This window comes from Pelodiscus sinensis, chromosome Z (assembly GCF_052426305.1).
Source record: "Pelodiscus sinensis isolate ZL-2025 chromosome Z, ASM5242630v1, whole genome shotgun sequence".
NCBI lineage: Eukaryota > Metazoa > Chordata > Testudines > Trionychidae > Pelodiscus > Pelodiscus sinensis.
The window spans coordinates 9,588,462-9,603,566 of NC_143085.1; the positions used below are offsets into that span (position 1 = coordinate 9,588,462).

The 15,105-nt window shown below is 45.4% G+C and overlaps 1 protein-coding gene across 1 annotated transcript in view; it reads left to right on the forward strand.

Moving 5' to 3' along the window:
- The window catches only part of MED13L (mediator complex subunit 13L), a 371,515-nt gene that overhangs the window by 27,097 nt on the left and 329,313 nt on the right, over positions 1-15,105 (forward strand). The window contains exon 2 of the mRNA XM_075898187.2: positions 12,126-12,363. Within this exon, the coding sequence (XP_075754302.2) occupies positions 12,126-12,363 (238 nt within the window). The remainder of the gene's footprint in view (positions 1-12,125; positions 12,364-15,105) is intronic.

A 15,105-nucleotide genomic window follows, 5' to 3' on the forward strand; every position in this document is an offset into this window, starting at 1 on the left:
TCAGTATCAGCCTCTTCAGCACCGATGCAAGTTTCGGCACCATTACAGGCACCGGCATCGACCCTGTGCGCCATGCCGGTGCTGCCATCGCAGTGACGTTGGCCTCTTCGGTGTTCATTTCGCAACTGATACCGACTTCAGCAGCGTAGCCATGCTCCGTGTCGGCACCACAACCGGCACCGGGACCTGTCCTCCTGGTGCTGCAACCGGTTCCACTCCAGGCACCGGGATCTGTCCTCCCAGCACTGACTCTACTCCCGGCACTGGGACCTGTTTTCCCAGTGCCAGAACTGGCTCCACTCCCGGCACCGGGACCTGTCCTCCTAGTGCCACAGAAGGCACTGTAACCGGCACTGGGACTGGTCTTCCTGGTGCCAGCACGCCCTCATTGCATACATGCAGGCAAACCCGAGTCTGTGGCCAGGTTTGTCCCCCCTTTTGGTGGCAGGACATTTGTCATGCATGCCTCCCTGGCCTGAGTCTGACTACTCGTCGGATTCTGATGTGGCATCATTCAGGTCGGAGTCCTCGGGAGCTTCCTCGACTCATAGATCCCGTTCCCGGCATTGGCGTGATCGTTTGCGTGTGCCGCAGACTTGGCCGCTTCAACTGCAATGGCCCTTCTGGACGCCGTGGGTTTACCACCAGTGGCAGGGGCCTGTGCCCTCCTCTGTGGAGTCCAGTGTCTCGGGGCACCGAGCGCAACCATTGGCGTCGCTGTCACGACCCCGTCTTTCATCCCAGAGGTCGGTTGCTACAAATGCCACTGCTGAGCCACAGGCCTCCGTGCCAGAGCTGCTTCCAGCCCAGCCGGCTCTTCAACCGGGCCCTACGCTGGATCCGGTACCTATCCAGGAGTCGTCGTCATCATCGTCTCCTGATGAAGCCTGGGCGGATCCTGCATCGGCGTTGTGTACTATGGATGCTCGAGCGCATCAGGATCTGCTTAGGCGTCTGGCCTCCAATCTGGGTGTCCCAGTGGAGCCAGTAGTGGAGGACACAGACCCCATGATTGACATCCTCTTGGACAATGCTCCCGCCCGCTTGTCTTTGCCACTTAATAAAACCGTGGCCAAGATTACTATTGCCTTCTGGCAGACTCCGGTGACCCTGACCCCTACCTTAAAGGGAGTTGAGAGGCTCTATTACATTCCCCAGTCGGGGCACGAACACCTGTACTCCCAACCTGTTCCGGGGTTCTTGGTCATTCAGGCTGTGGCTCAAAAGGAGAGACTTCCCCAGCTGGGGCCGTCCCCGAAAGCTAGGGAGCCCAAATGCTTTGACCTGATGGACCGTAAGGTGTATGCCACTGGTGGGGTGCAACTCCGCATTGCTAACCAGCAAGCGATGCTGAGTCGTTATGCTTATAATACTTGGCAGGCTGTGGATAAGTTTAAGGATAAGCTCCCTGCCGAGGCCAGTCAGGAGTTTGTGGCCATGACTTCGGAGGGCAGAATCATTGCCTGCACAGCCCTTCAGGCTTCGCTGGATACTGTTGACTCTGCAGCCCGCACCATGACATCGGGTGTGGTTATGCGCCGTGGTGCCTGGCTGCAAGTGTCTGGAATACCTCCGGACATCCAAACCATGATCCAGGACCTGCCGTTTGACGGAAAATGCCTTGTTTTTGGAGCACACGGACTCCAGGCTCCATATGCTTAAGGACACGAGGTCTACTCTCCAGTCCTTGGGGAGTCACACGTCGGCTCCTCTGTGTCGTCAGCTGCCCTACAGACAGCAGGGGAGAACGCAGTCCCAGGTCCCCCATGGGGATTACTGGAGATGCCATCCTCGTGCTCCTAGTGGAGATGCAGGGGCAGCTGCGGGCCCGTCGTCAGCAAGGGGTTGTCAACGCCGCCCGAGAGGGAATAAGCCCCGTGGGGTTGGTCAAGGCCCCTCTCAGCAGCCCAAGCACCAGTTTTGATGGGCTGCTAGAGAGTCGCGCATCAGCCTGGCGACCACCCTGGCCCCCCGTTTGAGGCCACGTCATCTTAGTTTGCCCACGCCTGGATAGAAATCATGACCGATGCCTGGGTTCTAAAAATAGTCAGAAGTGGCTATAGTATTCCCTTCCCGGTATTGTCCCCTTCCAACCCGCCTGCCCTGTCCCTTTTTTAAGGGACACCTTTCACGAAGGCACCCTTTGCCAGGAGGTGCTGGCACTCCTCGAAAAGGGAGCTGTGGAGAGGGTCCCTTCACATCTGGAGGGCAATGGGTTTTATTCCAGGTATTTCATTGTCCCGAAACCCAAGGGCCGGGTTCATCCCATCTTAGATCTCAGGGACCTCAACAAGGCGATCGTGAAATCCAAGTTCAGAATGGTAACCCTGGCTTCTCTCATCCCGGTTTTACAGTTAGGAGACTGGTACGCAACTCTCTCTCTAGAGAAGTTTCTCCATTTTATTGTTTCCCGATGCCACTTCCAATTTTCAGTGCTCCCTTTCAACAGCACCCAGAGTCTTTACAAAATGCATGGCAGTCGTAGCGGCGTTCCTCTGTGAAAAAAGGGTACATATTTTTCCGTACCCTAGATGACTGGCTGATTCGTGGTTGTTCCTACAAACAAGTGGAGGCCCATGTTTCCCTCACAAGGGCCCTCTTCGTAAGGCTGGGACTAATGCTAAACGAGGAGAAGTCATCGTTGACTCCCTCTCAGCACCTCGAATTCTTAGGTGCCCTCCTGGACGACAGGGAGGTGCGAGCACTCCTCCCCAGAATCAGATTTCTGTCCATAGTGGAGCTGGTCTTTGAGTTAACTCGGTTCCCTATCACGACTGCTCGGGTCTGCTCGAGAGTGCTAGGACACATGGAGGCATGTACGTATGTGGTACGCCATGCTCAAATGAGGCTCAGGCCTCAGCAGGCCTGGTTAGCAAGGGCATTCAGCCAGTCCAGGGGTCTCTGGGACACGGTTCTCACAGTGCCTCCGGAGGTGATAGCCTCCTTACAAAGGTGGACCCAGGAGGTGGTGGTGTGCAGCGGGTTTCCGTTCACTGAACCTTCGCCCTCACTTACACTGGTGACAGATGCTTCCGACCTGGGTTGGAGAGCACACTTGGGGTGTCACAGGACCCAAGGTTTATGGTCCCCTGCAGAGCAGGCTCTGCACATAAATGTTCGGGAGCTCAGGATAGTCAGGAGAGTCTGATAGACCTTCCTGTCAAAGCTCTCTCTCCGCTCTGTCCTTGTCTGCCTGGACAACATGGCGGCTGTGTTTTACCTCAACAGGCAGGGGGGAGCCCGGTTGCCTCCTCTCTGCCGTGAGGCTCTGTGCTTCTGGGATCTGTGCATAGAGTATGACATAGTTTTGCAGGCAGAGTACCTGCCGGGGCCGATGCTCTGAGCAGGTGCTTCGGAGCCCACGAATGGTCTCTCAAGGATTCGGCCCTTCGTCAGATCTTCCATAGGTGGGGTTGTTCCCTACTAGACCTGTTTGCCTCGGCATGCAACACCAAGTGCCGCAGTTACTGCTCCCTGTTGGGGCTGGAGGAACACTCCAGGGGGGATGCCATGACGGTGCCGTGGCCGGCGGGTATCCTCTATGCTTTCCCTCCGTTTCCCCTAATTCCCAGGGTTCTGACCAGGGTCAAGACCTTGAAGTCCACGGTCATCCTGATAGCTCCTCGGTGGCCCAGGCAATTCTGGTTCCTATCCTTGTGGACATGCTCAGCAAGGAGCCTATAACGCTCCTGCTGGTTCTGGATGTCCTGACCCAACCTTGGGATGGGGGGAATATGGTTCACCCGAATCTCAGCTCTTTCCACCTGACGGCCTGGTTTATCCGTGGCTGACCCAACCAGAAAGGGAAAGTTCCCAGGAGGTAGAGATGGTGCTCCTAAGTAGTAGGAAACCGTCTACCAGGTGGTTGTACGCAACCAAGTGGTGGCGGTTCTCGTCTTGGGTGTTCAGAAGGGCAGTGCACCCATCCTGTGCACCTGTCCCGTCCATTCTGGACTACCTCTTTGAACATAGGTCTGTTGGCCTCTCTACCTCCTCTATCAAAGTCTATGTGGCATCTCTCTCTGCCTTCCATGTTGATTCGGCAGGAGTTTCTCTGTTTTCTGACCCTGTAATCAAAAGGTTCCTTAAAAGTTTGGATAAGTTGTATCCCTTGGTTAGACCCCCCTCTTCCTGCTTGGGACCTTAACCTCGTGTTGTCTAGACTTGTGTCACCCCCGTTTGAGTTGCTAGCCACGTGTTCTTTGAAGCACCTCTCTATGAAGGTTGCGTTCATTGTGGCCATTATGTTGGCTCGCAGGGTCTCCGAACTGAGGGCATTAACTTTAAACCCGCCCTACCTAGTGTTTTCTGACAATGTGAGGCTCCGCCCTCACCCTGCTTTTCTCCCCAAGGTGGTGTCACCGTTCCACTTGTCCCAAGAAATTTACCTTCCGGTTTTCTTTCCAAAGCCCCACGCCTCCCCTAAGGAGCAAGTGCTCCATTCCCTGGATGGTAGATGTGTGCTGGCCTTTTATATTGATAGGACTAAATCCTTTCTCAAATCCACACATTTGTTTATTGCTGTCGCTGACAGAGTGAAAGGGCTCCCCATATCGACCCAGAGGTTGTCCAATTGGGTTGCAGGGTGTAGCAGGGAGTGTTATGCCTTGGCCGGGAAGGTCCTGCCCCGGCGTACAGCACATTCTACCAGGGCGCAGGCGTCCTCTGTAGCTTTTAGGGCGCAGGTTACAATCACTGAAATCTGCACGGCAGCCACGTGGTCGTCACTCCATGCCTTTACAGCGTACTACACGCTGGCACAGCAGGCCAGGGAGGACGCAGAGTTGGAATCTGTGGTCCTCAACTCTGTATTGTAAATATGTATGTTTTATATGTACCGCTTCTCACTTTTCTACAGTTTTTCTGTGTTCGCTTAGTTGAATAAATATGTTTGGAGTGTTCAACTTTTGTGGACTTCTCTTTGAGTGCTCCAACCCCTCCGCCTTGAAGTGGGGTTGGCTTGGAAGTCACCTAATTCGAATGGACATGAGGAACCACTCGAAGAAGAAAAGAATGGTTACTTACCTGTAACTGTTGTTGTTCGAGATGTTGCTCATGTCCATTCATTTCCCCCCACCTCCCTTTCGTTGGAGTGTCCGGCAAGAAGGACCTGAGGTGGGGGAGTGTCGGCAGGGGTACTTATGCCCCTCCATGGCGGCCCCACTCCAGGTTGCGCCCTGCCGGTGCTATGGGTACCGCTAGGTAAAACGCTTCGGAAGACACAGTGCACGTGGTGCTCCCACCTAATTCGAATGGACATTAGCAACACATCTCGAAGAATAACAGTTACGGCAAGTAACTGTTCTTTTTCTTTTCAGTGCAGCAAAAAGCATCCACACTGATGAACAGAGCCTTACAAATCCAGGGATATCTGCTTTATATCTGTGACTTCTAGATTCGTCCTGTACTCTCTGTTGATGAGGCCTCATCTGGAGTGTTGTAGCCAGTTCTGGGAGCCACATTACAGGAAAGGTGTGGACAAATTTGAGAAGGTCCAGAGACGAGCACCAAAAATAATTAAAGATCAGAAAACTTGACCTAGATTGGAAGACTGAAAGCACAGAGTAGAGTAAGGATGTTAGAATGTAGTCGATTACACCTTTAATTGATTACCCAGGGTTTATCTGTTAATACTAATGACTACATTCAATCCCCCTCCCCCACTGCGTTTGTATCAGTACAGGGAACAAGGGGGATAAGCAGGAGCCGTACATATTGGAAATGGCTTTTAAGTCAGCCCCCTGCGAGCACTGGCTCCTGCCACTCCCCCTCCCTCCATGTGAAATGTGTCACTGCTAAAATTTCCAGCAGGTACACGTTTACATGAGAGTTAACATTCCTAGAGTAGAAAAATTACTACTTGTGTTTTGCTTACAACATCCTGCTAATACATCGCAAAATGTCTGCTTTTTTTGCATCAGCATCACACTGATGACTTATGTTTAGCTTGTGGTCCACCATGACTTCTAGATCCTTTTCTGCAGTACTCCTTCCTAGACAGTCATTTCTCATTTTATATAAATGCTTTCCCCAGCTGGGCATTCACCTGCTGCTCATTTTATTTAAATAATTAACTGGGATTTTACACCCCTGGTTTACACTTTGAGAAAGTGTGTCCAGTAATGTTGTAAAGTATGTGATTCATTTTGGCTATAGCAACAGGGTATTTTGGAGAATTTATGGAAAAGCAATTGAAATATTGCATATCAAGAGCTACACTGATTTAAACATGATTTAAATGTAATTTCCGAAGAGGAAAAATTATATAAAAATAAACTAAAGGCAAAACTTTTAAAATCTCTGTTTTTCATCTCTTGTTTAATTATGGAAACGTCTATAGTATAGAATTTATGGTTACTAAAAATTTAGTTTGCGTATTACTTTATATAAAATTACAGTATTTATTAACTTGACCTGATCTTCACCAAGCACTACTAGTTCTTTGAGTTCTCCATTGATGGGTTTTCCATTTCAAATCTTCATCTTCAACTTTGCCAACCTTTCCCCATTACCTTGCTTTGCCAGTTAATTCTTCGGTGACTTCAGACCATCAGTGTCAGTGAGCTCTTTTTTGCTCTTCATCTCAACTCTTTATCCTCTGGTTTTTTTCCTGCATTGAGTAAGGCCTTGTCTGTGCTTAAAAGGTTTGCCAGTGTAGTTGTACTGGAAAACCTATGTGGTGTAGATCAGTTATAAATGCTTTTAAATTAGGAGGGTTTGGCAGCATACGTATAGTTGCAAAAAAATCATACCTCCTTTAATCTAATATATAAGGGAGAATGTTTGTATGTTTGTGCTCTAATAACTTTGACACTATAAGACCTACTGCAAACAAACATTCCATGGCATAATTTTTATTCCAGGAGAAGGTTTTAAGGTATTGTGGGAGGGAAGAGATGAGAGACCGACACCTCTCCCCAGGGCTGCACAAAGCTTGGCAGTGTGGGGGAGAAGTGGCTTCCCTGCCATTGCTGGAAGCATATGGAAGCCCTTTTTCAACACGGCGATTGGCTCGTCACCCAGCGGCAGACCAGTGGGTGGGTGGGTTGCTGCTGGGGCTCGCTCTAGGTGGAGGGGGCTGCTGTTACCACTCAGCTGCCACTTCGAAAAAATGTCTAGAAGGAGGTGCATAGGGGAGTTGGATGTGAGAGCGGGGGGTGGGGGAGAGGGAATGAATGGTGGGGCTGGACCATTGGGAGTGAGTGGGGGAGGGCAGGATTGTGGGGGGGTGGGGCTGGACCGTTGGGGGCGAGTGGGGGAGGGAAGGATTGTAGGGGGGTTGGACAATCCTGCAGGTAGTGAGTGAGAAATGAAGCCTGTGGTGGTGGTGAGAGGGAGGTCTTCTTTGAGGAGCACTAGATGTTGCTAGAAATTAATCGAAGGCGGGGGGGCGGGGGATCCCTCAAATCTGGGCACTGGTCCAGGGGGTGGTGCCGGAGGAGGGACTATAGAGGTGCCAGCAGGCTCAGATAGTTGACTCATAGTTTCATCAAAAAAGATGGGAGAAGAGTTTGAGGTGTCGCCTTGAAATCTCTCTGGGTATGTCTACACTTCCACCCTAGTTCGAACTAGGGTGGTAATGTAGGCAACCGGAGTTGCAAATGAAGCCCGCCATTTTTAAATGTCCGCTAGTTCGGACTCCGTGCCCGCAGCTACACGAGGCACGAACTAGGTAGTTCGGATTAGGCTTCCTATTCCAAACTACTGGTACACCTCATTCCAGGAGTAACGGTAGTTCGGAATAGGAAGCCTAATCCGAACTACCTAGTTCGTGCCGCGTGTAGCCGCAGGCACGGAGTCCGAACTAGCGGACATTTAAAAATGGCGGCGCCCGGCAATATGCAAATGAAGCCCGGGAAATTCATATTCCGGGCTTCATTTGCAACTCCGGTTGCCTACATTAACCACCCTAGTTCGAACTTGGGTGGTAGTGTAGACATACCCTCTGATTCAGTAGGGCATCCCTATACTCAGCTCTTAGGGTACGTCTAGACTACATGCCTCTGTCGCCAGAGGCATGTAGATTAGGCTACCTGACATAGGAAAATGAAGTGGCGATTTAAATAATTGCCGCTTCATTTAAATTTACATGGCTGCCGCACTGAGCTGACAAGCAGCTGATCAGCTATTTGTCGGCTCAGCGCGGCAGCCATGTAAATTTAAATGAAGCGGCTATTATTTAAATCGCTGTTTCATTTTCCTATGTCGGTAGCCTAATCTACATGCCTCTGGCGACAGAGGCATGTAGTCTAGACGTACCCTTGGATGAGAATTTGCAGACCCAGCATGCCTATCCCCTACTTCCCTACCAAAAAAACCATTAGTTTCTACAAGGATAATTAGCAAAAATACCATCTGATAGGAAGCAAAACATTGTACTATTGAAGAGGGGCCTCCATATGCTTCCAGCAGTGGTGGGGAAACAAGCCATGGTGATTTGGGGGCTCTCCCTTGCACTGCGCTTTTAATGGCTCCAAGACTCAAGACGTGGGAAGAAAACAGAGACATAGTTTCTATTGTGACTTTTGTATCTAAGTTTGCCAACTCAAATAGCTCTGAGTCTCAACATTGCAATGCCTCTTTTTTGAGTCAGAGATTTTGCTTTATGCAGCAGTAGAAAAGCATGGGAGTCTACCATCATGGCCAGATATCAGGCACTGGCAGCTGCGGTGTGGCTGGAGGCTGTCAGAACCAGCTTCTGCTTTTCTAAATTTTGTTCTTCCAGTTTCCTGGGCAACGCCAGCTAAGTCCAGCTAGTACATAACTATTTTGGCAAAACTTTTAGCAAACACATTAGTTGTCAATTCCCTCCATTCTCATATTTCCACCATTTCTTGCTGCTTTCTCTCATTACAGGGTCTGTCTTGTCAGCAGCAAGTTTACTCCCAACATCTACTTTTTTCTGTTATTGTTACAGTGTTGCAGATCATCTTTGGTGGAAGTTCTGAGGCCATTCTGACTTGCATCCTTGTAAATTCACTTTTTTGTTGTTGTTTTCAGTCACCTGCTGAAGTAGATACCTCTACTTCTCTACAATCATTAAGTCCTTCATTTTTCCCAATCACTTTTTTTTTTCAAGCACAGTCCTCCATGCTTCTTTTTTGTCTTCGCAGATTTTGCAGATTACTTCATAGAAAAACAGTCATATCTGGTATGGTGTGTCTGTTCCCCGCTCCACACTTTTTCTATTCTCTTCCAAAGCTATACTTGACAGTGAGATTTTCTATCTAGTCTCTTTTCTTGTGCCAGTGACACACCTTCCCCCAGTCTCTTAGGCTATGTCTACACTACATGCTTCTTGTGCAAAGTTCTTGCGCAAGAACGTGACCACACTGCCATGTGCTTTTGCACAAGAGATGTGCTTTTGTGCAAGAGTGTCCATGGCACTGTGGACGCTTTCTTGCACAAGAAACCCCTTTTGCCCATCCACACTGCCTTCTTGCGCAACAGGTTTTGCTCAAGAGGGCTTATTCCTTGAAGGGAGAGGAATAACTCTTGCTCAAGAAGCCCTTTGTTGTTTTGATGCTTTACTGTAAATTTACTTGCACAAGAATGTGCGTGCACTGTGACACTCCACACGTTTTTGCGCAAGAACAGCTGTTCTTGTGCAAGAAGCCTGCAGTGTAGATGTGGCCTTAATGTCTCTAAGTTCCTCTCTCACTTTCTCTCCTTGCATTTCCTCTTTTGTAAAGCGGAAAAATACTTTTCCTCTCAGTACAAGTATGCTTTCCCTGTCTTAAAAAAATCATTTACCTTGACTTACCTAACCCTTAAGCTGTTGTCCAGACTCTCTTAATCTTCAAGTGCTTTGAAAGTGCTGGCTACAATTGTTTTCCTCCCCTTTCATCTTTGAGCCTCCCCAAACGTAGCTTTCACCCTCAGTTTCCAACTGAAACCGCTCTTAGCAAAATCTAAAGATTCCTTTTTGGCCGAATCTCCATGCTGAACTCTATCCTTATTCTCCTCAACCTCTCTGTGACTTTTGATAGTCAGCCACTCCCTGCTTCTTGAAATTATTCCTCTACCGGCTTTTGTGGCTTTGTCTTATCTCAATTACTCTTTCTATGCATTTATTGGGTTGTAATTCTTTTCTTTTCTTGGTTTCTTTAGGCATCTCCCAAGACTGTATCTTTGATCTCCCATCTTTTGTTTCTCTTTAGGCTCTATATCTGTGACTTTTTTTTATATGGATCTGACTTTGATTTTCATCTTGTGGCAATGACTCATAAATTTGGCTCTCTACTGTTTTACTAATATCTCCCTCCCTCTAATCCGGCATCACAGACTATCTTAAATCTTTTTGTTTGCTATGCAATCATTTTCTTACATTCAGTGTGGCCAAAATGGGCTTTGGTTCTCTTGTTTCTGTGCTTTCTCTGTCATTTAGATCAGCACTGTTCTCTAAAATCCACATAGATCTCACTTCTTCCCATATGATATTTCTGAAACCTGATCTCCTTTCTTTGTCAGCATAGCTAAATCACTTGTTCATGCTCTTCTTGTTTCATGTATTGACTACTGCCAGCAGCTCCTTTCTGTGCTTGACTGCTGAAACTTTACTCTTCTCAATTTGATTAAAAATACTTAGGTTACAGTCATCACTCTTACCACATCAGCATCTTATTTAGATTTGTGTTACTTTTCCTTTCCCCACTACATCACGGTTATTACTCCAATCCACTATTTCCATCTTAATTATGTATACCCTTTCTCCTAAAGCACCCCCACGGGCTGCATAGGAAAAGATACCCTGAAACATATTTTTAGCTATCACTGTTCTTATCCCTTATTAAGACTCATCTTTGCCACGAGGCCTACAAAATCCTGCGCAGTTGGGTAGATGAGCTGTGACTGTGCCTTTTCCATTTCTTGTTAACTTGCTCTTACTAATTCCTTTAACTGCCACTTATTGCTTTAGTTATACCTCTAATTAAAAGTTTAAAACCTATAACCAGCAAACCCAATACAGTAGACTTCTGATAATCCGGAAGCTGTGGGACCTAGGTGGTCCCGGATCGGATATGCTGGACTATCAGGAGGTACTATAAACTGGTTACACACACACACACACACACACACACACACACACACACACACACACACACACACACACACACACACTTACTGTATATAAAGTGTTTTTAACCCTTTTTATTGTACATACTGTATACAGTAATGTTTCAGTTTTTGTAACTTTTTTTTACCCTTTTCACTTGGTTCAGCCGATGCTGCTGATGCCTTGTGACTCGTTTTTTTGCTGAAGCGCACTCACTCGGCTCTAGCCATTTTGATGCTGGACTGTCGGGAGTGCTGTACAATTGGATACTGGACTATTGGAGTTTTACTGTAGTTGACAAAACTGCACCAGTTCTTCACGGTATTCCTTTTCATTGCATATTTAATCCTTATTTCATACCTTTCCTCTGTTTTTGACTTTTAGCACATGTCTTGCTGCATGCTAAATTGATGTTTCTGCAATTGATGCAGCAGTGTCAATTTAGTGGGTCTGGTGAAGACACAGTAAGTCAGTGGGTGAGAACTTCTCCTTCTCATTGAGCAGTAGATTGATGTTGGGCAAGAGATGCTCTCCCATCAACAGAGTGGAATGTAGACACAGTGTTAAGTCAATGTAAACTCTGTTGACTGAAGTTAAATAAGTTGCATAACTTACATCGACTTACCATGAAGTGTGGACAGGGCCTTAGATTGTGAACTGTTCAGGGCAGAGATTGTGTCCATTTATACAACACTTAACATAAGGGGAGCCATAACAGAAAGTTTAATAAATTATTTGGGAAATGCAGTAACCCAGCTGGATGTGTTGTCAACTTGGTTGTTGTGAAACAATGAATCTAGGGTTAAACTAGGTTTTTTATTATGTTTTCCTCCTAAATATGTTTTCTTTATTTACTCTAAAAGCTTGTTTGCGTCTTCTTTTGTTAGAGGAAGCGGGGTGTGGGGGGTGCCTGGGAAAGTATTTATTCATATTAGCAATAATTTTATCATTGTCAATTGAGAAATGAAACACAGGAATTGAAATCCAAAAACAGAAAAAAAAATAAGACCATGAGTATAAATTATTTTTGAAGCAAACTGAAGTAATAATTTTTTTTCCCTTCCATCAGGCTGAACTCACAGGCATCAAATGGCGTAGGTACAATTTTGAAGGTCATGGGGATTGTGGCCCTATCATCTCAGCCCCAGCCCAGGATGATCCAATTCTGCTAAGCTTCATCCGCTGCCTGCAGGCTAATTTGCTGTGTGTGTGGCGTCGTGATGTCAAACCGGATTGTAAGGAGTTATGGATATTCTGGTGGGGAGATGAACCAAATCTAGTAGATGTGATACATCGCGAACTACATAGTAAGTTGTTTTTATTCCTTCTAAGTTTCTGATTCTGAGCTGGAAGGTTTTAAAGTAATTTCTGCATTTGACTTATTTCTAGTTCTTGTATATTGAATTCTGAAAAGGCATGCATATTCAACATTGCAGGTATTTCTGCAAATGAACCACAAGAGACTAATTGAAATGGACTTGTGGTAGGGCTTGTTAATGGTTATGTTTTAGTGAAAACTCAATGTGCTTGTAAAGTTAGAGTAGGTACAAATTTAAATAATTTAAAATCATGCATAAGGTAATAGAAATTAGCTGATAGAACAAAGTCCACGAGATTTCATTTAAAGAAGCAGGGTTCTTCATGGCTGCAGAGTCTGCCATATGGTTATCATTACATGTTTAGAACCTAAATGGATAAAAAAGGCAACAAGTAAGCATGACAGACAAAAGGAAGGCAGTGGGAAAAGAAGCTTAATGAAGATCCCACAGTTATTTTATTTTGCTTTGGACACCTTGATGATTCTTGGTGGCTCCCAAAGTTGTGTGTTTGTTTTTTTAAGAGAATAAAATTAGCTATTCCTGCCTGATATACATACATGGATCAGAAAAATCCCAATTCTAGATTGCATAACTAGCAACTAGAAAAAATCATTTATCCTTTTAATTTGTCAAAGCTTTATCTTATATTTTTTAAATACATTTTTTATATTCATGCACGACAGCCAAATATGCTTTCCCAGCTTCTTATCTTGAAAGACTGCAAAGTTGGTTTCTAAAAAATATAGTTGAAATTTTTATAGTTGACTATTCCTATTAATTTCAATGAAATTCATAATGAGGAGTCCTGTGGTACCTTAAAGAGTAATAGATTTATTATTATTTTTGTGGGTAAAACCCACTTCATTAGATGAATTGGAAAGGAAGTTACAGAAGCAGTATAGATAAGGAAGAAGTTGCCTGTGTTAATTAGGGATGCTAGCTGAGTAGCCATTAACTGGTTAACAGATAAGCAATTGCTTATTGGTTAATGTACCCAGTTAACCACAACAACCCTCTACCTCCATGTGCCCTGCAGTTAAAACAGGGACCGGTGGGCTAGCTCAGTCCCAGCCTGCCGGTTTGAGTTTTAAAGGAATTGCTCACAGGGGAGCAGCCTGCTACCTGTGCTGCTGCTCCAGCATCCCACAGAGCAGCTTCTGGTAAGCTGGGGACTAACATGGACAGAGGCTGCTTCACTGGGTAGCAAGAGGCCTGCCCTTGCGGGGGAAGTACTGAATAACTGTGTAAATGTTACACAATTATTGAAATAAACGATTTCTAAACATGCCCAGTGTTAATGAAACTAATCAAGTCAAGTTGGAAAAGGTCATTCACAGCATTTGGTGTGGAGATGTGAATATCCAAAGAGGGGAAATTGCCTTTATAATGGAATGTATATGATTAAATTCTCCAGTTAGCTTTGAAAATCTCACATTTTCAGGGTGCTCAGTTCTCTAACTCTGTAAACCTTACTTGCATGATTTCCAGGTCATTTTGGAATCAGAAACATACAGTGAGAACCGAGCTCTTGCCATAAGCTTCTCTGACAATAGTTTTTGGCATTAAACAACTGTAAGGCTGTAAACCTTGCAAGCTAGTCCATATGTACACCTTGTTATATTTGTCTGATATGTGTAGTTGTTCCCCCCCTTATAATTTTTGGGGTGTGGCGTATTGATGTACTTTTATTTTGTTTTGGAACTTACTAACATTGATATATTCTTGTCCTTACAGAATTCATGTTTTTATGAATATCAGATTGTTTACTTGGCAATGTAACCTGTGAAATCTCAGAACTGAGATGCTGTCTGTGTGTCTCTAGGCCTGTTTTATGCAGGTAGCAGTGCAGTCATGCATAATTAAAGAGATGGCTCAGAAGTGCTGCATCAAGCAATTCCACTATTATTAATTTTTTAGGAGACACCTGTTCTGAGTAAAGGCATGGGTAACATTCCTACTTATCCAAAGCTAAGCTTCAATAATATATCCTTTTCTGATTATGAAATGTAGTTTATTTAATATTGCAAATGCAGTGTAGTTCTTCAGTGAGTTAAGTGATCTTTTTATTAAAAGGAAATTGCAGCTTTCATTTTTCCATTTTTATTGTAAAATGGAATAGCTGGTTTACACATCATGTTACAGGTAACAACATTATAGTAGTTATTGCTTTCAGAGATAATACCTTGAGGCATGTAATTTTCTGATGAGTTTGTTTAATACGGTTTGGAATATCATATAGCAAATAAAAATACTATCACTTTGTTGTGGTTTTAAATTTGACTCCCAATCAAGGGGGAACTCTTTGTTGTCTGGCATTTTATGAAGCAACCAAGAATAACCTTAAGCATGATTTAGTCTGAAAATTCTGTACAGTGCCACCATTCTATCAATGCCAACAGCAGCAATGTTCTATTGACCAAAATTATATAAGTTTAGTCAATTTCACATTGCCAGGTTTCCTGAGAGAGGGCAGTTTAGTTCAAAATTTCTTAGCAGAAAAACTTTGTGCAAAGTCTGAATTCTTCTAACAGGAAACTAATTAAAGAAAGAAAATATTTACTTTCAGGGCTGAATTAACATTTTGTGAGCCCAGTGCCAAATGTATTTGTGCACCCACGTATAGTGGGCCTGGTGTGACAGTGCTATAGTGTATTCGGAACTGAGTCTTGGAAGTATTTCATTTTGATCACACATCTCTCCAAGATTGCATAGTCTTTTTTTTATACTGCT